Here is a 23,276-nt window from a genome sequence, read left to right on the forward strand (position 1 = left end):
TAGAAGACACACTCCATATGAACTTAGTGCGAGGCTATTAACGTGAGTACCTAATTATGATATTTAATCGACAGATTAACAAGCGATAGGCATGATAATCACTCGTTTAACGATACTGATAATCACTCGTTCAAAATTGACCAAAGTACAGTGTGAGTTCGACTTGTTGCTCCAATGAAAGCTAAATTACAAAACCCTTTATCCTAGGAACATTAACCATCAGCCTCCAGAGTCTTTTTGCCTTTCCGTGATCTACTCCGTTTCTTACGACTCCTCAAGGTAGCATCTCCATCCTTCCTATCCTGCATGAAACAATTCAGAATCTCAAAAGATGCACAAAGCAAGAGAAAGAGCTCATGTCTTATCTCTTCTCCGAATTGAAATTGAATTTCCAGGTGTTTCAACATTAGAGTTTAGAGCCTTGCTAACCAACGTGAGAGATCAATCAGTTTCATCATGGGCCGCATGTACCAATAATTAAAGGCATGCATTTGTTTCGTTAAAACTCCCTTTTTTTATAGGATAGTGAGACATCGAATTTTTGCCATCGACTATTGTGACTAGTCTGTAGTACAGTGGAGGGAGAGTGGTACAAACAATCTTTGCAAGCTCACCTGTGCAGAATGACGATCTGTGTTTTTCATCTTTTTCTTCTTACACGATAGGGGGTTTGGACACTGCAAGATGGAAGAAAATGAGTCAATACATAAACATCGAAACAGTCATACTAAGGGACCATTTCTAACCGTCTTAGCATGCCAACACAACATAAAAAGTTGTATTAGCCCAATCGATTTCCATGTAATTTCACCCAAAATTTGAAAAAGGAACATGCGACAGAACAGAGAACAATGAACATCATCTCAATGATTCAATCTATACTCTCAGAAACATCCAGCTCAAACACGACTTTGATTTCAAGAATAGATTTGAATGCAGAACCAGATATGAATTAATAAACACGGAATAAGGAAACTACAGGATGTACGATTAACTCAGTTCCCCTTACTTTATCTTAGACTCTTAGTTCTTTGACATTACTCACCCTTCTAGAATTCACTCTAGTGTAGTCCCCCATCCTCCATGCAAGAATTGTACATGCATAGAAAATGAGGACGAGAAGTTGGTGAACACCTTCCAAACTAATCAGCAATATATACATTGTTATCTTTGCTTAAGTAACCGGTGCACAAACAAAAATTTATTAAATTTCTATGACATTCAGGGAAGCATCTTCCTAGTGAAAATAACATCGTCATGTGATAAAATACATATGTAATATGATAATCTTGGTAAAAAAAAGTGGGGAATAAAGTTGGAAAAGATACCGCAACATAAAATACAGTGTAATTCTAGTAACTCATATTGATGTTAATCCACAATGCAAGATTGCAGCTATACTGAGGCCCATCCGTGTTTATAGTGTATACTATACATACTATAAACACAATAGGTGTCTTCTCAAATAAACACAATAGGTGTCCTCCTTCCAACATCTTACTTCATATTACGTGCAGTCCATATCAAAAAAGTTCATGGGATGAATTATAGCACCTCACATAAGACTGACTATAAGCAGACATGTTGAAGAAAAGAAAAATACATAAAAAAAAAATATCAATGAACACGACAGAAATGAGTTTGGTAGTACCTTTGCCCTCTTTCTCTTAAATTGAACTTTATCCTTCACTCCCAATCCTTTCCTAGCGGTATCCCCTTTTGTTACAACCTGCGCTTCCAGGTTCTGATCTCCAGAACCATCTTCTTCACTAGAGGGATCGTCTTTTTCATGAAAATTCGGAATATTCCTTTTCTTCTTCAACATCTTGTATTCCAACTCAGTCATATGCAAGCGTTGTTCTTCAGAAGATTTGACAAATTGGCATTGGGCATCAGAAGGGGACTCAAGCAAAAGAGCAGTTCTCAGAGCGTATATAGCAGGGACACCTGGTATCTGCAAGTGAAAAGATGTACTTATGGCAAACATAATGAGCCTCAAACCAAACTGTATAGAGGATTCAAAAAGGCCATCAACCTTGAAAAGTTTCTGACGAAGATCAACGTGCTGAGTAGCAACAAAGAAGTGCTCGGAATTACTTTGCCCAACAAGATCCAAGATGCAATCCTCAGCACTCGCGGGACTCTCATGATCACACCTTGCAATGATAAGGCTATTAGCAGCTTCAAGAGACTGTGAATACGAAGGACCAAACATTGGACCGTGTTGTTTCAACTCGGCGAGAGCGCATTTGGTGGTGAATAGCAGGACAGGGGCCCCGAGGACATTAGAGATGGCCTTGTCGGCGGGGGTAATGCGATTGGTGACGAGGTGGTGCACGAAAGTGACATCGCAGAGCACCTTGTACGGCTGTCTGAATCCGTAGCATGCAGTGTAGAACCTCACACTCTTCCGGTGACGCTTCTGCCTTTTCACTCTCATAATTCTGTCCTAATAATACTGCCCGATAATCCTCTCAATCTTAAAGAAAAATAAAATTATACTTCAAAATTAAAACTTTTTACAGTTTCATAAATCAAATTTCATCAAACTGAGTTCAAGCTGAAGAGATTAGAAAGAAGAGGAGAAAACCTGAAGCAAAATACCGTCTGGGGAAGAGGAAGTCTCTTCCGAAGTGGGCTGCTTCCGGCGAAATCTTGTCGAAAGGTGGTGCGTTGCCGCCGAAATGGTGATAGGAATCTTGTGCTCCGCTGAAATCAGAGCGCAGAGGAGAAAAATTGGGCAAACTGGGCTTTCCGTTGGGTAATTTAGGAAATCAAATTCTTTAGGGTTTAGGGTTTAGGGTTTAGGGTTTAGGGTTTAGGGTTTAGGGTTTAGGGTTTAGGGTTTAGGGTTTAGGGTTTAGGGTTTAGGGTTTAGGGTTTAGGGTTTAGGGTTTAGGGTTTAGTATAGTTGCTGATATAAATAGCGTAAGTAATAGTTTGATTGCTTTTATGCTTTGTGTCACAACGGATAAGGCGTAAGGGGTAAGACAGGGATGATTCCGGGTTCGATTCCCCGCGGTGTTTTCATGCCTTTTAAAAAATTTCATTTAATGAGCTTTTGTAATTGTCTCCTAAGGGTTATGAGAACTAGACTTTCTGCACGCGCTTATATGAGCATGTGAAAGATTTTTTTTTTTTTTTTTACTTCAAGGCACGCTATGCAGGGCTTGGAGAGTATTAATAATATTTTAAAATTAGTTCTCATATTCCTCAAAACTGAAGAAAAATCGTATCAGCAATAAAATAAAATAAACATGATAAAAATGTTAGCAAAAAAGGAGAAACCAATATTCACATGCATGCAAACCAAGGCATGTTTCTCCTCTCCCTTAAGCTGCCTATGCAAAGTATTACTCCGGCGTATCTTTTCTTCCCTGAAACCATCTCTATTCCAAGCATTAGTAAACCAAACTTGTGATAATTCCAATTTTTTGAGTGGTAGCAATTTGAAACAAAGGGCAACCAAAGTAGCTATAGCAATGCGGATCACTACAGTAGATGTGACTAAGACTATTAATCCCTGCAAGCATCAGTTAAATTCAAAATAAAGTTATGACTTTTAACTAATATATATACATAGATGGAATTACTGTCATTTCGTATTAGATACACAATACCTTAATAAAATTAAACCATAAATTGTTAACATAATAGTGCAACACAATTAGGGGTTCGTGAAATCACGAAAAAATAAGATAAAAATACATATTAGCGTACCTTAAAAACTTGATAGCCATATCTTCGTCACTCAGGATTAAGGAGTAAGTCTACCTTGCATTATATAAGTAATCAATATAAATTGAAAACCATCATATTAAAATGGACAGTGAAACTAAAATCCCCCCACCCTATGAGTAACCATTATTTAACTAATAAATTAGTATATAATAAAGAATTTAATAGAAAGGCAACCTGTTGTAAATACAAACAGAATGACTGCACCAAAGCCTGTTAAACCAAAAAGAAACGAGGAGAATGTAGACAGAAAATTAATATTAGTAAATGCAAAGAACTAAATGAAACGTTTGCCCACTATGTATTAATGGTCCAAATTTATAATCCCTATTTAAGATTGTCAAAATGAATGTGCTAAGTATACATGTATGCTATCTTCGCTTGCGAAATTCAAGCAGTTTGTAAAAGTTGAGAAACTCTATACTGAATAGAACTCTGTTTTGGGGACTCTTGATCCTAGGGTTTCAAATATACTTCTTGCAGTGTACATCAAAGAAGACAAATGAAAAGGCTGAAACCTTTCATAGTCGGATGGTGCAAAATATACTTCTTCCGTATTTTTCCTGTGAAACCAACTTAAAAAGTAATTATACAAATTAAAATTTTCAAGCATTCACTTACCCAGAAACCAAAAATGAAAATTATTAAGAGTTTTAATTAAGTTTAAATTCTACTTTTTTAATTAAATGAAGCTGACTGGATGTGTAGAGACCAAGTCAAGCTTGAGTCCTAGTTTGTAGGAGTAATGATTAAGCTTGTTCACCATGATTAAATTTGCTTCAGTTGTTTAGGGTTGTAATCTCCACAAAATTTGCACATTATCTCAGTAGTGGAGTTTATTTATTTGCTTTCCTTTAAAAGGATGTAATCTTCCCTTTTGTGTTAATGAGAAGAATCAGTTCAATATTTTTTGTGAGTTAACATTACAAGAGCACAACTAGGGTTTTGGGGTTCTAGGGTTTTTCAAACCAACATTTGGTATGAGAGCTAGTTTTTACTGCCTAAAAAAAACGAGTGAGAGAAAAAAACCTGCAATAGCAAGAAACAATGTCAATCCAGAAGGCAAGTGAAAGCTTTGTGCATCTAGCCATTCCCAAGTTCGATGGTCACTACGACCAATGGAGCATTGTTGATGGAGAATTTCCTAAGGTCCAAAGAGTACTTTGTCCTTGTGGAAATAGGGGTTGATATACCTCAAAGAATCCTAACGACGACGCAACAAAAAAAGGTTGATGAATTGAAGCTAAAGGATTGAAGGTAACGAATTACTTGTTCCAGGCAATCGATAGATCCATCCTAGAAACCATTCTTGAGAAGGAGACTTCCTATCAAATATGGGAATCAATGAGGAAGAAATATCAAGGATCAAGAAAAGATAAGCGAGCACAGCTTCTAGCGATTAGAAGAAACTTTGACTTTTCAAATGAAGAATGGAGAGTGTGAACGAATATGTTGGAAAAGTAAAGGCAATTGCTAACAAGATGAGAATTCATGATCACAAGATTGAAGACAATGAAGTTATGGATAAAATCCTGAGATCAATGGCTCCCAAGTTCTACTACGTGGTCTGATTCATTGAGGAGTCAAATGACATTGAGGAAATGTCAATTGATGCGCTGCAAAGCTCCTTTGTTGTCCATGAACAAAAGCTGAATCGTGGTGGCTACCAAGAGCAGGGGGAAGATTTAGGAATATGGATGATAGCAGATCATCTCATGTTTCCAAGAAAGATGATGATTGTCAAAGCAAAGGAAAAGAGCACTTCGACAAGTCTCATGTTGAATGTTACAGGTGCGGAAATTATGGCCACTACAAAAATAAGTGCTACACTAAGCTTCCCAAGGAGAAGGGAGAGAAGTCAAACTTTGCTGAGAAAAAGGAGGAATAGACACTCTTAATGGCATTCCATGCTATGGAGGAGTTTGGTCAAGAAACTTGGTATGTGGACATTGATTGCAGCAACTACATAAGTGGGTGTAAGTCTTCTTTTGTCAATATGGATGAAAGTTTTCGTACCAATGTTAGTTTTGGAGACAAATCAACGGTGAATGTTATGGGAAAATGAGAGATTCAAATTAAGACCAAGAATGACTTCATTGAGACTATTCAAATGTCTTTTTCATCCCTGATTTGAAAGCAAACCTGTTAAGCAACTTCAAGACAAGAGGTATAAGATTGCTATATTTCAAGGAGAATGTGAAATATATGATCCGAAGAGAGGTTCCATTGCAGTGGTGAAGATGTCACCAAACAAATTGTTCCCATTGAAGCTCAAGACTATAAATGCATGCTTGCATGCGAAGGAAGATGAAAGTCATGGTTATGGCACCATAGATTTGGTCATTTGCACTTCAATGACCTAAGAACTCTCTACCAAAAGGAAATGGTTACTGGCCTGCCCGAAATTTCAATGCCAACTATGGTTTATGATGAGTGTGTCATAACAAAGCAGCCAAGCGAAGCATTCTTAAGTTGAAAAGCAACCATGGCTCACTTAATTCTGGAATTGGTTCATTTAGACTTGTGCGGACCAATTAATCCAATCTCAAATGGAAAGAAAAGGTACTTCATCTTCTTCACTTATGATTTTAATAGAAAAACGTAGGTGTATTTTTTGCATGAGAAGTTAGAGGCGTTCAATGCATTTAAGAGCTTCAAAGCTCTTGTGGAAAATGAATCTAAGAAGAAAATCAAGTGTTTACGCACTGATAGTGGAGGAGAATTTTGTTCGAATGAATTTGAAGCCTTATGCGATGCAAATGGAATTAAAAGGCAGCTTACTGCTACTTACACACCACAGCAAAATGGCGTCTCGGATAGGAAAAATAGGACCATTCTCAACATGGTTTGAAGTCTGCTAGCAAAGGGAGATGTTCCAAAACAGTTTTGGCTTGAAGCAGTTCTTTGAGCAGTTCATGTTCTTAATAGAAGTCCTACCTTTTCTGTTAAAAACATGACATCCCAAGAGGCATGGAATGGAAGAAAGCCTTCAGTGGAGCATTTCAAAGTGTTTGGATGCATAGCATATGCACATGTTCCTGACAAGAAAAGGAAAACACTAGACAACAAAAGTGAGAAGTGTGTCTTTCTTGGTGTGAGTGATGTATCTAAGGCTTATAGATTGTACAATCCAGAAACTGAGAATATTATTATTAGCCGATGTGGTGTTTGATGAGAATGCAACATGGAATTGGTCTGCGAACAAGACAACCAAACAACAAATACCAGTTGATGATGTCTCTGATGAAAACACAGATGTTCTATAGCCACCTCAAATTGAAGAAGTACCATAGCAACTTGAAGATGAAAGATACAATCTAGGAGATGAAGGTTCGAGAAAGAGGCCAGCTTGGATGTTGGACTATGACACAAGTTACACAAGCTCAGGTGATGACAATGCTCACTTACATTGTTTGTAGATAGTGACACAATCAATTTCGAAGAAGCTTTAAAAGAAGAAACAAGGAAAAATGCAATGAATTGTGAGATATAGTCCATTGAAAAAAACAATACATGGGAGATGACTGATTTGCCTAAAAAGACATAAGATTGCTGGTGTTAAATGGATTTTTAGAACCAAGGTTAATGAGAAAGAAGAAATAGACAAGCACAAGGCTCATCTAGTGGCAAAAGGGTACAAACAAAAGCTTGGAATTGACTACAAAGAAGTGTTTGCTCCAATGGCCAAGCAAGACACAATAAGGTTGGTAATCTCACTTGCAGCTCAATGTTCATGGTTAATTTATCAACTGTGCTATTGCATGGAGAGTTGCATGAGGAGGTGTACGTTGAACAACCACAAGGGTATGGGTAAAAAGGAAAGAAGAGAAAATTTATAAACTGAAGAAGACACTTTATGGACTGAAATAAGCACCCCGGGCTTGGTACAGTCACATTGATGACCATTTTGCAAAGCTAGGGTTTCATAAATGTCCCTATGATCACTCATTCTATGTTAAGCATTGAACTGAAGGTAAAATGATGATTCTTTGCTTATATGTTGATGATATGATATATATAGGTAAAAATGTTGAATTGATAGAACAGTTCAAGAAGTCGATGATGGAGGAATTTGAGATTACTGGTCTCAGACTCATGAGTTTCTTTTTAGGAGTTGAAGTTATCCAAAAAGCCATTGGAAACTTCATCTATCAAAGGAAGTATGCACAATAAATTCTAGAGAAGTTTCAGATGATTGATTGTAAGGAAATTGGAACACCATTGGAGCTTGGACTAAAGCTGTGCAAAGACAGAAATAGAGCAGCAATTGACAGCACTTTCTTCAAGCAAATTGTGGGAAATCTTATGTATTTGACTTTCACACGACCTGATTTTATGTATGGAGTAAGTGTTATTAGTAGATACATGGAAATGCCAACTGAAATACACTTGAATGTAGCAAAGAGAATTCTGAGATATGTAAAGGGGACAATTGATTATGATGTGTTCTACAAGAAGCAAGAAAATTCAGAATTTGTTGGCTTCACAGACAGTGACTATGCTGGAGATTTTGATGATCGTAAAAGTACTTATGGACATGTTTTCATATTAAATTCAGGAGCAATCACGTGGTCTTTGAAGAAGCAACAGATAGTAACTCTATCTACTATTGAGGCTGAGTTTGTAGCAACGGCTTCGTGTGCTTGCCAAGCTATTTGGCTAAAGAGAATGTTGGAGGTATTTGGTGTGAAGCAAGAAGGGTCAACAACTGTTTTCTATGATAACATCACCGCCATCAAGTTATCAAGAAATTCAGTTTTGCATGGAATGAGTAAGCATATTGATATTCGCTTCCATTTTGTGCGAAATCTCTATAATGAAGGAGTTGTTAAGCTTGAGTACTGCAAGACTGGTGATCAATTGGCATATATACATACAAAATCAATCAAGCAGCCTATCTTTGAAAAACTGAAGAAGCTGGTTGGAGTGCATTTGTTTCAATATCTTGAGAAATAGTGGTTTGAAGACTTGGCAGGACTTGTGATGATGGATGCAGCTGAAGAAGAGTTCATAATGGTGTCTAAACTCTAAACTATTTTTCAATAGAAATCAATTTAAGGAAGGGTGTTAAGAGTTTTAATTAAGTTTTAATTTTGATTTTTTTAATTAAATAAAGTTGACTAGATGTGTAAAGACCAAGTCAAGCTTAAGTCCTGGTTTGTAAAGACCAAGTCAAGCTTGAGTCCTAGTTTGTAAAGACCAAGTCAAGCTTAAGTCCTAGTTTGTGATTTAACATTACAAGAGCATTATTTTAGTAGATATAATGCAATATATAATAAATATTGTTGTGTATTCTAAGAATTTGATTGGTTGCCTCCATAAATGGACCCCACAAAGTGATAAAAAGGAGAAATACCTAGAAATAGGACAATTTCTTAATCTTGGTACAAAAGTAAGACAAACCGGCCATGCACAAGCCATGCAAACCATGCACAAAATTTTTGTATCAGATTTTGTGTTTTGGCCGGAAAGTTCCATTCTTTCCGGCTAGTAAAGCTTCGACATCCATATTTCCACAACCATCTGGTTTGTCTCTCTTTCATCTCTTTCCTTCTCTAACTCGATCATTGTATCCATTTCTGCAATACTTGTTTCTTCAATTAGGTTTTTCGATTTGCAGAGATGGGAAGTCAAACAAAAGAGGGATAGGGAAGAGAGGGCTCGGAATGTGTTCTGGAAGTCTTCATTTGTTTGTGGGTTTTGTTATTTATATTTTGGGTTTCAATCTTAGAGTTTTGCGTTTTAATTCATGCTCAATATTTGTTAATTTTTTTATGAACTTGCAAATGTTTGTGAATTCAATCTCGAATTGATGTTTGTTTGAAAATGTTTGTGAATTACAAGTCTTAGTACAATAAGTAAGAAATTATACATGAAATACACACTACATGCACACAACATGCACATATTATCTCACTTAAGGCATTTGCATTGCCACAATTATCTTACTTGAGGCAATCTTTTTTGTGTACAGGTTGGATGAAGAAAGTAAGAAAAGGGAATGTCAACAATAAAGTTTTGGGATCTTGGTGCTTAACCCAGGTTTCGAATCATGCGAGAAAAATATTGTCGTGTAGTTCTCTATTGTATATGTTTGTGCTTACTTGTACATTTTGTAGGCTAATGATTTGAATGTTTTATTTTGTTTCCCAACTATGACAGTAAAGATGTAGTTATTGCTGGTGAGACAGTAGAATTATTAGTCTTTTATTTACATATGCAGTGATGTCAATCTTCCATAAGATGTTTTATCTTTGAAACCAATTTATGTTCTGTTGAATTTGTCCATTTTTTTCATGTTGCAGTTATGTTGTGGATGCTGCTGATTATGATAACTTGCAAGTCTAAAGAACAGAACTTCATGACCTCTTAAGTAAGGCATTGATAAATGGTATTTCGATGTTGGTACTACGTAAACGAGATTGACAAAAAGGAAGCTCCGTCTAAAGAAGGTTTCTCATAAGAAATGTAAGCGAACCTTTTCATACTTTGTAAAGAATACGGTTGCCCATATGTGGTGGTTTACTTTGAACTGATCGATGTTTGTGTTATTTGTTACATATGAATGTGTTTGTTTTACATATGAATTGTGTTAGTTTTACCTACGAATCTGATAGGATTAAAAGCACACCACAAAGTAGAACTCAAATGTCCTATTGATTTTCCTTAGTAACACTAAGATTTTTCAATTGTTGCATATGAAAATAAGGGTCTTTCCCGCATAAGAATTTTATCTAACTACTTAAAATGTCACAAAAACTGGGCTAGTGTCCCTACTGACCAGCCACTGAAAACTAATTATTAGACCAACTTACACTTATCTAAAGTTTATGAAATTTTATATACAGACACTAAACACACAGAGCTACACTCATACAAATGTTTAGGATTTTTGGAGTTGATTTTCTATTTAAATTAAATCAAACAAAAACAGGACAGAAACAAATTTTAAATTGTTCACAAATTAAGAAGAACGAGTTAGAGGAATTGCTATCCACCACCAAATAATCATGCTCAAGTTGGCTCAATGTTAGAACTCAACCTATTACTCTTTCTTATGTAGTATGTTAAGAGAATGACGTTTTCAACTTAACTTAGTTCCTAGCATGTAATCTAGAATGGCGTGTTCATAGATTTAACAAGTAGAAATCATTAAGAACGAAAAGAGTTTGAGTCATCACAAGGCATCGTAAGTACTAGCGTTGTCTTACTTATCCTAGAAATTAGTTTACATGTTAATCGCAATTAACAAGTACTACTCTAGAACATATGTAGGTCCTCATTCGACATGGGCAGGCACACACATATTCATAGCATTAGAATCCTATATATGCTTACTAAGTATGCATCCGTAGAAAATACAAAGAATTCATCAATGAGACAAGTAGTGAACCAATTTTCATCCATTCATAAAAGTAATTTAAACGAAATGTCATAACAAACTTGGAATCATATTCGGGGCTTCAAAACAGCCTCTAACTACTAAAAATTTAGTTACACATAATTCTCAAATAAAACCAAAAGAAGGACATGAGTTTGAGAAGATAAAACCGAAAGAAAAGAATGCCAAGATTTCCTCCTTCCTTTCCTTCCTTCCCCAACGCTGCTGCCTTGTCCTTTTTTTTTCTTCCTTTCCGCTGCAACCTGCAACCTTCTTTTTTCTTTCTTTTCTATTTTTTTTTCTTTCTTATTTGTCGCTGCAACCTACAGCCTTCTTTTTTTTCTTGCTTGCTGCCCCAGTTTCTTCTCCATAACTCACCCTACTAACAGCCATTTAGTGATGACAATAAGTGAGAGGAAATGATAAAACAATTGTAACTCTTTAGGTAGCCTTTATGCCCATTAGTCCCACTTAATCCTCATCTTTAATTCCATTTCCTCTGATATTTGAATAGGTGTCAGCTGGTTTGTTCTTGGCTGCATCATTTTTGGCTGCTAGATTTATTGGATTTATTGCTTTCAATGCTTTCTTGTCAATTACAAACTGCTCAGCTTCTTGGGAACCTTTCAGTGTTAAAACGGCCATAACTTCTTCAAGAAAAATGATATTAGCAATCCGTGAAATGTTCCATAAAATAGACATCCATAGCTTTCCAAGCATATAAGGTTCATTCTCTAATTCATTCTGAGCTATCTGCAACTTGCTTCCAAAGTCAGTTGATCTACACAGGCAGTTTTGACGAATTTGTTACTTAAAATCCCACTTGTGCTATTTTTCTTTTCTTTGCTTGACAAATCCCACAAAACAAAAAAACAAGGTAAATAGCTCAAAAATATAAGGAACTATCTAAGAAATGACAAGTGAATTTGATGTAAGATATATATGTAAATATGAGCTTATTAGAATCATGTGTTGACCAACGTATTTTGCTATCCGGGGATCTGAAATCCATCACCTATAAGGAAGTTTGTTGGTTCATGATATCATTCAAGAACTCTACAAATATTGATAGTCATTGACTGGCTTGTTAAGGATTTGAAGTAAAATATTTGAGTTTTTTTTGTTGGGACTGATGATATTACATTTTCGAGAGTGGATTTCAACAAAGTTATCGAAGTGGCTGTTGCTGTTTGCTCAGTTAGGTTTGTCAATATCTAACCATCCATCATTGTCTTCTATTATGTGGTTGAGGCAGACATATTGGGGTTGTTGCAACAGCCTTATGTCAATGTTTTGGTTTATATGTATACAATTTGACTTTGTGAATTGTAAAATACACATTACTGTCGTTACATATGATATGATTATTTTGGTTGACGAATTTAACATTGTGAGTTGTGTAATGTGCAAATTGCAATCTTTTGGATATATGTAATTGTTGTGGATTATATTGTAATTTATCCACTATACGAATAGTATGCCGTAAATGGTGTCTTATAAATGGCAGATGTAACTCCCTGCCCAATCTCCAATTTTATGCATAACAAGTGCATACATTGTATGTTTTATGTGCTTGTCATGTGCATGACATGTGCATTACATATGCATCGCATGTGCATGACATGCGCATATCCATTGCATGACTTATGCACCGTTATATAGTGTTTATGTCATATACATGTTGTACATACAGTGTATATAGTGCGTATTTACATATTTCATACTTTTCACGTTAAGGTACTTAAGGACATGGTAAGCGGCGCAGATAAGAAACACACGTAGTCCTTATGTTTATTTTCGTATAATAGTTAGCAAAAACATTCCACAACACAATTATCATCATATAATAGTTCCCAAAATGAGGTTGTACCACCTTTGCAACTCGACGTTAAAACCCTCAATTTCATGTCTCCACTTGGACATGTATGTGTTGTGAATTGTTTTGGCTATCTAAGAAGTGGAATGCCTTTTAAGCATGATGCGGATCAAAACCTGTTAGGTAAAATAGGGAATGTGTTGAAAGTGTTTATGTGGTGAGGATTTGATGGATGTGACCTACAATGTAGGAATTCCCAGCAGTCATTTTTTTGTCCCAACTTGAAAGTTGATTCCAATTTGTGGGAAGAAAAAAGTCTTCCCCTCCTTTACCTTATATACAAGGTTACATCACTAAGTACTCAAACAAAACCTCAATTCAAACCCATTTACCTTTATAATATATTATTATTGATGAACTCTTGTAGGTTACCCTCTCACTGTACATGGCATTCCAGTTTTGGAGGGAACCCAAGTTGACAATAAAGGTGACGATAAAGGTGAGGTGATTAAGATAATCCCTAGGCCCATAGCACATTGTTCCAAGGTTTACCTTTTTCTTGTCATTTTTCCCTTTCTTGTTTCTGTGTTAGCACAAGAAGTTCTTTCATTGCCAAACACAAGAAATTATTTTGGTGACTAAAATTCTATCTTTTCTGGCGATTGAAGGTTCAGTAGGCACATTTTTGCTCGGTTTTCGAGGGAACTAAGGTTTCCAAGTTTCTATATCAATGATTTATGGATATGGTGGGTATGTTCCAATTTTTGTTTAAAGTGTCATATTCAGATATTCGACCAGTTTTTTTCCGTGGTTTGCACATGGTGTGCATATGGTGTGTATATGGTGTGTATATTGTGTGCATATGTTGTGCATAAAATGTGGATATGGTATGCATATGGTGTGCATATATTGTTCATATGGTGTGCATGTTTGTACTTTAATATCACAAGCGCAATTGTTTACTAGTTCTGATGCACCTATGTTATGTGTAATTTCAGGTTTGTGCAACAAAACATGAGGAAAGTACCTATAATGATTTGTCATAGTGGGAGGTGGGTTACATCCAATAAGGAAAATGAGTACGTAGGCGATGCTGGGACGAATTTAAGTATGTGTCCCAACAGCAAATCCGGGGCAAAAACTGAGGGTTCTCTATGTGCACCCTCGCATAGTTTTTGGACCTCAAGTACGACAAAGTTTCAAACAACCAGATCTACAAAATTTAAAGCAATAATGTGAATAAGTTGCAGCGAAAACAAATGCAAAAGTGCGTTCAAGTTATAGGAGTCCCGGATCGCGCCCCCTAGTTTCTCTACAAATTTTTCTTTTACAACTTTGTGGCAGGTCAAAGCAGCTAAGGATATGTTTGGCATCAACACTTGGAATGATGCGGATCCCCAGGGATATGTCTCCCATTTATCTTCATCATCTACCAAATGAAGCAGGTACTAGTCAATGACTGACTCATCCTTACCCAAAAACAACAAAGTAGGCAAAGTACAGTAAGCCGAGGTTGTACGTATCTTCTGGATGTTGGCACATGTTGAATTAATCCTCCAATTGTTTCAGGGTTATCTTCTTCTTCCCCCTAAAATAGATGTCTCTAAGACGACATTCATCTTCCTTCTCTTTTGGGGAGGGGGAAATTCTTTCGAAACTGAGTCCCGTCACCAAACAAAACTTGCGACTCCTAAAAATCACGACATGTTCCTAAAAAAGGAAAGAGATAGAATCATCACTCACTATATCCTTAATAGTCCTAAGGATAATGCAATGGGTGAGCTGCTCTAACCAGTCAATGCGGTCTACATCAACTAAATGGCCAAAACAAAAAGCTTCAAATTTCTTCAATAGATCCTTCGAAAATCGGCCTTAATATTACCTAGACACCCCAAGGCGTATGACAGACAATAGATGGTTACAGGAAACACCTCATCTGGCAGGCACATGAGTTCCGTCGAAGGCGCAGATTTGACTTCTAACATGCAATGTTTAGAACATAAGAAAATCAATTAAATAAGATAAGCATGCATACAGGATATGCACATTATATTCATATTGTCTACCTAAATTAAACCAGTTCATGAACCAAATACAACCAAGTATGGCCAACATCAACGCGTGCACAGAATATGCACACAATATCTACCAGTTCATGAACAAAATTCAATCAAATATTTTCAGTAATATCAAAAGGATATGCACAAAATATACATATAGTATGCATAAATTCAACGAATTCATGAACCAAATTCAAGCGTGCCCAACATATAGACATGCGCGGGTTATGCACATAGTGCTTGAATTGATGAACATGTTTCAATCAATTAACTTCCACCAACCTGTAAAGCACATGCATAACACAAATTAACATCAAATAACTTAACAGTACAAAACTCTAATTCGCACTCAAATCCCAAAATTCTCGATTTTACAAAACCTAAGTTCAAATAATGAAATTTCATTTCAAAGCATACCTCTTTTGGGATTTTTCCATTGAAATCTTTTGGAAATGATGTGCAAATGTTGGGGTGGAAACAACTTTTTCAAATATTTCAAAAGGATGTGCAAATGCACATCACAACACCTTCTAAATATATATAGCAGACAGAAAAGTTGCGCTAGTCGGAAACTGGGGTGGAAAAGGGTAGCGTCGGCCAAAAATAAGGTGGAAAAGGTTGCGACTGTCGAAATTGAGGTGGAAAAGGGTCGCGCCGTTTGGGGCTAGGGTTCTTGGAGCTAAGGGTTGGGCACCACAAATTTTCGAACAAGGAGAGAGAAATGCTGACTTGATTTGACAAATTAACCCATTTACAAGGGCAATTATGTCATTTCAAGGTGTAGGAAAAATTACATTTCTATCCAATTGTTGTGCATGATGTGTGCATATTTGAAATGTCCTATTTAACCTGGTTTCTGTATTTTTCTCTTTAGTTCTGCATTTGGAACTGAAACGAACTCGAGCAAACATTGGAACTAGTGCCAACAGTAGCACAATGCAAGCTTCGATAACATACTATCAAGTTGAACGAAAAAGAGAGATCTGATGAATTCTACCTGTCTTACCTCTTTGGAGACCAAATGAAGTTCCTGGAGTTCTCCACTGCTTCCCCTAGTAGCACGATGCAGACGTGGGTTGTAGTGGGAGAGAATGATGATGTGATTTAGATAACAAACAATATAAATTGACTAGGATTAAACGCTACCTTTTTTTAGGTGACTTGATGTACCAGAGGAAGAAATTTGATTAGAAAATTGGGACCAAAATTAAACAAAGTAGCAAAACCTGTGAGAATTTAAAATTCGAGTCACATGGTGTGTCAGAAATTTCACTTGGCTCTAATTAATTCCACCTACAAAGGCATCCCGACAACTTATGCAACCAGCTCTCCCGACTTGCTAAAAAACAACAACAAAACTAATGGATTTTTTGAGACAAATTGAAGTTAAAACTTCATAAATATTGGGAATTTGCATGATTTCGTTTAACAAAAATAATCATGATAATTCAAGAGATTTGTTTCATTGTTTTTCTGCATCATAAAATTCATATTAATGTGTCTTTGGTGTGGCATGAAATTGGGTGTTTGGGGTGGCATGAAAGTGTATTTGGTCAAACTCAAACCCACCATGGTCAAACTCAAACCCACCACCATGTCGAGGGTGAGTTAAAAGCGATCACAAATATCAAACCCAGCACCATGCCAACTAACATCAAGCAGCCTAGTCACCACGGTGGGCTTAAATCTTTTACATGAACCTCAAAGTAGAAAATTAGCATCCATATTTTTTTTTCTTTTTTTTTTCTTTTTTTTTTTTTTTTTTGATATTGAACCTTGTAGAGTCTACCATTTACTTAGAGCATTCCAATGGAAGTCCAGATTTAGGGACTCTAACAGCTACATATGAGGACTTTAGGGATTTAAAGGAAATTTTTGTGTCCTTGAAGAAATATTGCTTCAAATGGGAAATTCTTTTCTTAGAGTAGAATTCTTGTATTTTAGGTTTTTACAACTTTATGTGATAATTTTTTGTTTGCGTTAAATTTTTTTGAATTAATTTTACATTTTCCTGTTGTAAAACATTTTTGCGAACATTACGACAAAAAAAAATTTCAAATTTAGATATCACATTTTTTTTCTTCGCAAAAAACTTACTAGAATGACTACATAATAATTGGATTTTGTCATGCCTTTATTATTGAGTATGTCATGCCTATGTCATGATGAGTTATTTATGAATCAAGATAAGATTTCAACTCTTTATAGCTATTGGATTAAATTTTGTTATATCAATCTCATTCGTCAAATTGTTATCTATCTTTTTACCCTTTCTCTATAAAAATGAATTCTCCAATCTGATGAACTTTATGAATCAAGATAAGATTTCAAGTTTTTACAACCATTGGATTAGATTTTGCTATCTCAATCTCATCCGTCGGATTGTTATCTATCTTTTTACCCTTTCTCAATAAAAATGAATTCTTCAATCTATTTCCTATTCATCTTATTTTCTACATACATTCTTCAAACCCTCAAACTTTCATTTCCAATTACCAAACCACAATTAGGGATGGACAACGGTTATATCGGGCAGGTAACTGCGGTTATTTACTCAAAATCATTTAAGCCCTTACCCTCATAACCGTTTACCTGTTGAATAATTGTATACTCGATTATACTCATACCCATAATCGTTTATAGATAGTTAACCGTATACATAACCGCGTACCTATTTAACCGTAACTGCATACTCGTTTACCATTTACCCGTTTTTAACCCGTTTACCTTTTTTTAGGCTTAAAAACAATAAACAGGTATGCAGTTACGGTTAAATGGGTATGCAGTTATGGGTACAATCAACCATTTATAAACAATTATGGGTATGGATATAGCCGTTTATACAATTTTTCAATGGGTAAACGATTATATGGGTAAGGGCTTAAACGGTCCGCCCACTATAATTGTTGCCTATTCCTAATATCAACCTATTATACAATGCTTATCGAAGAGACGTTTAAGTGCGTTTGTGCATTGCTATACTTACAAAGGTATATAAGTTTCTTTCATGACTACCTTAATCTAATTTCTTTTGCGCGGAGATAATTTGAAAGGTAATTTTATTTTTAAGTACATTGAATCCAGTGAATTATCCATTCAAATCAATAATGTGTGTCAAACGAGGCGATGAGTAATACTTGGGACTCGATTGAAGTGAAGTTGTAAGAAGTAATCCCAAATTGGCATCTTTTTTCATCTTTTGGATTCTGGGTGGCTCCCTTGGTATATAGTTTGGAAGTATTATTATTGTAAAATATAATACTTACTATTCATTCAAAGGTATGGTCCCAATTGGCATCTTTCTTGTAAATTTGTTTTGTGGAGATTGGACGATACCAGATCAGGGTCAATGATATTGCCCGTGATTTGCATCTGCAAGACGAATATCCAATATTTGTGGGAATGGAGAGAGCAAAGGAGCAGGTGAAGGAGGCAGCTCCGTTGGGGAGATGGTTTGATGTTAAAAACGATCTGGCTTCTACTGTCATTAGTTGATTTTAGGTCTGCTCGTCGGTGGATTAGCCATATGTTACTGCCAGTAACATGCTAATTAAGATCATTTCGATAATTGAAAAAAGGGCAATCCTCTCTCAACGGTAGGTGGCTCTGCCACCAGGTGACTCCTGTCGTACTTCACCAGGATGTTCTTTATCTCCTTTGTGCTCTGCTCGTCCACGTACTTATGGTAGAACGCCAGCTATGACGGATTTTGGGTGCAAAAAAGTTGTGTATCAGAAAAGGTAGAGAAGAATATCAGAGCCGCTTGGTTTCTTACGTATTTTTCAAATAGAAAACTAGATTTTAATCCTTAAATAAGATGAAGTTTAGAAAAATGTTCTATACAAGATTAAAAATTAATTTTAGTAGCTAAACTTTATTTAATGTCAGCATATTAAATGTTTCTTCTTTTTATTTATAATTTTATGGTGTTCATAAATTAAATTTTATGAAAATATTATAAATTTTAATTCTCAATATGATAAGTATCCTATATAAGAAAATGTTTTCATAAAATTTTTTCAGTACACATGTTTTTGCATATTTTCTTATGTGCCACTAATTCACTATAATATATTTAGGTACATACATTTCGGTACACTAATTTAGTAAAATATATTATGATACAGACGTTTAGGTACACTAATTAGAGGAAGTAAAATAAATATAATGAATTAAAATGTGTATAATAATAAATAATTTTAATTTTAATATAATGACATTAAATAAGATATCTATTAAATATTAAAACAAAAATATAATATAAATTTGAATTAAGTACACATTAGAGGACTAAAATCAATATCCAATCTAATACCAAGTTTTTATTGAATTTTAATCTTCTTCAATGATTAAAGTTCAAAAACATTTTTTTCAAATTTAGGAGATAACATAGGAGTTAGCGCTAGGTGTGTCGGTAATTGGACAAGTGTCACTTTTAGAGAGAGACCACGTCCTTTTTGGTGAAGAAGATTTGAACACTGTTTTTGGGAATTGGATCCGTGCAGATCCATTTTGTGGGAATCCTAGGATTCCCACATCTCAGTCATTCATCGTGTATCGTGCTGTTAGAAATCATTTTTTTTTATTTAAAATTAAACACAAATAGTATTTGAAGAAATTGACTGCATAATGTACAATGAACGGTTAAGATGTGAGAATCTCTAGGATCCCCACAATGTGGATCCGGAGAGGATCCTTTTCCGTGTTTTTGTATTTGCATATCAACCAAATAGTGTTGTATTGAAAATCTTTGTTTGAACCACGTCAATTTTAGCTAATATATTATGTTATCGGCAACTTTGTTTAAGGCTAAGTTAAAATACTCACTTAATAATTACTCATTTCCACTATGGAGAAACTTGATAATGATTGTAGCTAGGCTCTAAGGACTGGTTTGGTATTGATGTGCTTTATAAAAAAACTACTTCTGCTGTGCTATGAGAATAAGCAGCTGTGAAATAAAGTGGCACAGTGTTTGGTAAACTTTTTTATATAAGTACTTTTGGAAGAAAAAAAGCAATATGATAGTGTTTGGTAAACTTTTATGCAAAACAACTGTGACGATGTGAAATGACCAAAACCAAGCTTATCTATCTATTACATTTTTCCTTTTCTCTCTCTCTAGAATCATCGCCATTTTTTTTTCCTTCCCGTCCAACTGCCTCTCTGTCTCTGTCTCTTCACTTTTTCTCTCATCACCAAATTCCATTCTTTTCGCCACTTTCTCCCTCATCATCAAAGATCTTTGGTAGAGATGAAGCTGGGAGGAGCAGAAAGGGGATGATAGAGATGAAGGGAGAAGCTTCCTCCGAGAAATGGGAGAAGCTTCTGGAATTTCGAAGCTGGTTTCGTACAACGACGATTTGGTGAAGGTGTTGAAGGACTAGAGGGACATCAACAACTTGGCGCAGTGTCTCGAGCACTGCAAGGCCCTCCGCTCCTCCTGCGATTCCGTTTCAATAAGTCCAGAACTCGCTTCGATGGGTTCTGTTTGTTTCCCGAGAAAATTTCTGACCCAGAAAATTTTCAGTTAGTTGCTTATACTTTTTTCCACTTTCAAGCATGCTAAATTATGCCTTAGGTAAATATGGGATTGTATAGTTTAGAAACTTACTTTGTGCACACCCATAGAGAGCTCCACCTCAAAATGTAGGGTTCTAACCCATTTTTCGGGAAAATATTTTCTTAAAGGAGGGGACAAAGGGGTTAGGTTCAATTTGATTTTTTTTTCTGGTTGATTCTCGTATTTCCCTTGCATAAATGTTTCTCGGAAAAAAGATATTTGGTGGTGTTGTATGTTGATACGTGCATTGATTGATGAGTTCTTATATGAAGCAGACTATGAGATAAAGGGTAGGATTGCCAAAAACTTTCATTAAAGGGTCATTGTTCACCCGTGTTTTAGAGGTTTGCGCAGAAGCTGAAAAGCCAGTTTTTCAAAGCTGCCTTTTGCTGCTTCTGTTTTTTGGGCTTTTTTCACCTAAAACTGTGGAAAAAAATGAAGTTGGAAGTTTACCAAACACCAAAAACTCTCCCAACTTTTTTTCATACCAGCTTTTTTTTAAAATCACCTCAACCCCAAACCATACCTAAGTGTGGTACATTGAGGGACACAGATCCTCTCTGGATCTGAGCCTAGGGATCAATATATCCAGGCCATTGAAATTTGATCCAACAACTTCAATTATTATAACTTTTAGGGGGGTCTGTTTGTAGCCATTGGATCAAATTTCAATGGCCCAAATCTATTGATCCCTAGGCTCATATCCGGAGAGGATCCTTTGTCCGACGGAGTTAGGCAACCAATGAGTTTCAGTTTATGTCTTAATCAATTAAATGACCATTTGATAACCATTTCATTTTTACTTTTACTTTTATTCTATTTTTTGTTTTCAATTTCATTTTTTTGAAAATTACTGTAAGGGTAAATTTTGAAAACTCAGATGAGTTCTTTTAATTTAAAAAAAAATTGTAAATAGTTACTAAACACGTTTTTATTTTAAAATTTTGAAAATTTATGATACTACTTGACAGCTTAATGATATTAAATGATTGTCTTCTGATTTTCAATGCATAATGTTGAACCATATTTTTAGATAAGCAAACTTTCCTAATGTTTTAGTTCATTTTGACCTTACTGTAGCGAACCTCGGACGATTATTTTTTTTTAAATAAAAAATAAAAAACTGCAAAATTAGTGGTTATGGAACGGCCTCTCGACGACTAGACTGTAGACTCACGTGCCTCCAGATCATGATACACACTAAATGAAAATGATAATATTATGTTATAGAAACCCATCTTGCTACCTCGATCTCAAGAAAAGTAACAATAAACAAATAAATAAAATAAACTTTCCTGATTATGTTAACCAATGCCTCAGATCCAACCAAACCATCAATTGTTTTTGATGAAATTTTCTCTCTACTTGTAGTTTTCCTGGTAACCAAACACTATTTTCTGACTCAGATTAATCTCCACACCAAACTATGGCTCTTTTTGCGGCGATCCTCCGAAGCTACCGAAGTCCAGCACTTCTCAGAAACCCCATCATTGGCCTCATGAAGTTTCATTCAACCGTTACAAAACTTACCGGTCACTCTAGCGTGTTCGAATTTGACGAATACAAGGCGGCGAAGGCGAAGATGGTGGACGAAGCGTTGAATGCGGCGGTGCCGGTGCAACATCCCGACATAATCCATAGGGCAATGAGGTACTCGCTTTTGGGTGGCGGCAAGCGTGTACTCCCAGTTTTATGCGTTGCTTCATGTGAACTGGTTGGAGGGGATGAGTCTCTTGCCCTTCCAACAGCTTGTGCTTTCGAAATGATTCACGCCTGCTCACTTATCCAGGATGATCTCCCCTGCATGGACAACGCCGATCTTCGACGTGGAAAACCCACGAGCCACAAGGTTTTTGGTGAAGATGCTGCGGTTTTAGCCGGTGATGCGCTTCTAGCCCTTGCCTTTGAACACATTGCGGCTAAGACAACAAAAGCAGTCTCGCCGGGGCGCGTGGTTCGAGCCATTGCAGAGATTGGTTCGGCAGTTGGGTCATTAGGCGTCGTGGCGGGTCAAATGATGGACATTCAAAGCGAAGGTAAAGAAGTGACGCTGCGAGAACTGGAGTACATTCATGCGCATAAAACCGCAAGGCTCTTTGAGGCTACGGCAGTTTGTGGAGCACTAATGGGAGGAGGGAACGACATTGAGGTAGAAAGGTTGAGGAAGTATGCTGGTTCCATCGGCCTGTTGTATCAAGTGGTGGATGACATTTTGGATGTCACGAAATCGTCGGAGGAAATGGGAAAGACGGCGGGGAAAGACTTGGTAAGCGATAAGGCAACATATCCCAAGCTGATGGGGATTGAAGGGGCAAAGGATTTTGCTGCCAAGTTGGAGACTCAAGCATTGGAAGAGCTTGCTCATTTCGATGCTGCTAGGGCGGCTCCATTGTACTGTTTCGCTAATTTCGTAGCCAAGAGACAGAGGTAGAGGAACAATATTGAACACTGTAATTCTGTTCGTTATTATTCGGGTGCACAAAAACCCAACCGAGCAGGGTTCATTTGCATGATGCACAATTGACACGAAAAATATGCACAAAAAGTTCAATGTTAGCGTTTGATGCTTATCGTCTTGTGTTGAAACCTGTTGGAAACTGTTGCTTAGGCGATTTTATGTAACTATATTTTCACCTTCTGTACTCGAGCTATGCAAGATCACTCACTTTGCTTCAGCCTCAACGTCCTATTATCTCGCTGAGCTTCGGTGGCAAGTAG

At 36.3% G+C, this 23,276-nt stretch overlaps 2 protein-coding genes and 1 long non-coding RNA gene across 5 annotated transcripts; 1 reads left to right on the plus strand and 2 right to left on the minus strand.

Moving 5' to 3' along the window:
• Window positions 1–88: 88 nt before the first annotated feature.
• LOC126611012 (uncharacterized) lies at window positions 89–2,957 on the minus strand. 3 transcript variants are annotated; one of them, XM_050279197.1, is made up of 5 exons: window positions 2,605–2,957; window positions 2,036–2,479; window positions 1,652–1,954; window positions 615–677; window positions 89–302 (listed from the first exon to the last, which is right to left on the minus strand). In XM_050279197.1, the coding sequence occupies exons 2-5, from the start codon at window positions 2,438–2,440 to the stop codon at window positions 213–215; spliced, it is 861 nt and encodes a 286-aa protein (XP_050135154.1). In that variant the 5' UTR covers window positions 2,441–2,479; window positions 2,605–2,957; the 3' UTR covers window positions 89–212. The 3 variants fall into 3 exon arrangements, with proteins under 3 accessions (XP_050135154.1, XP_050135155.1, XP_050135153.1); XM_050279198.1 differs by having other exon boundaries at window positions 89–299; window positions 2,591–2,951; XM_050279196.1 differs by having other exon boundaries at window positions 2,591–2,941.
• An 11,156-nt stretch (window positions 2,958–14,113) lies between these two features.
• On the minus strand, window positions 14,114–15,632 carry LOC126611032 (uncharacterized). Its single transcript, XR_007618674.1, has 3 exons — window positions 15,413–15,632; window positions 14,818–14,913; window positions 14,114–14,645 (listed from the first exon to the last, which is right to left on the minus strand). It is a non-coding gene; the product is annotated as an uncharacterized LOC126611032 (long non-coding RNA).
• A 6,156-nt stretch (window positions 15,633–21,788) lies between these two features.
• Window positions 21,789–23,233, plus strand: LOC126611010 (geranylgeranyl pyrophosphate synthase, chloroplastic/chromoplastic-like). The gene has a single exon (XM_050279195.1). It carries the CDS (start codon window positions 21,985–21,987, stop codon window positions 22,987–22,989), a length of 1,005 nt encoding a protein of 334 aa, XP_050135152.1. The 5' UTR covers window positions 21,789–21,984; the 3' UTR covers window positions 22,990–23,233.
• Window positions 23,234–23,276: the final 43 nt, after the last annotated feature.

The sequence above is a fragment of the Malus sylvestris genome, chromosome 17 (assembly GCF_916048215.2).
Source record: "Malus sylvestris chromosome 17, drMalSylv7.2, whole genome shotgun sequence".
NCBI classification, from domain to species: Eukaryota; Viridiplantae; Streptophyta; class Magnoliopsida; order Rosales; family Rosaceae; genus Malus; species Malus sylvestris.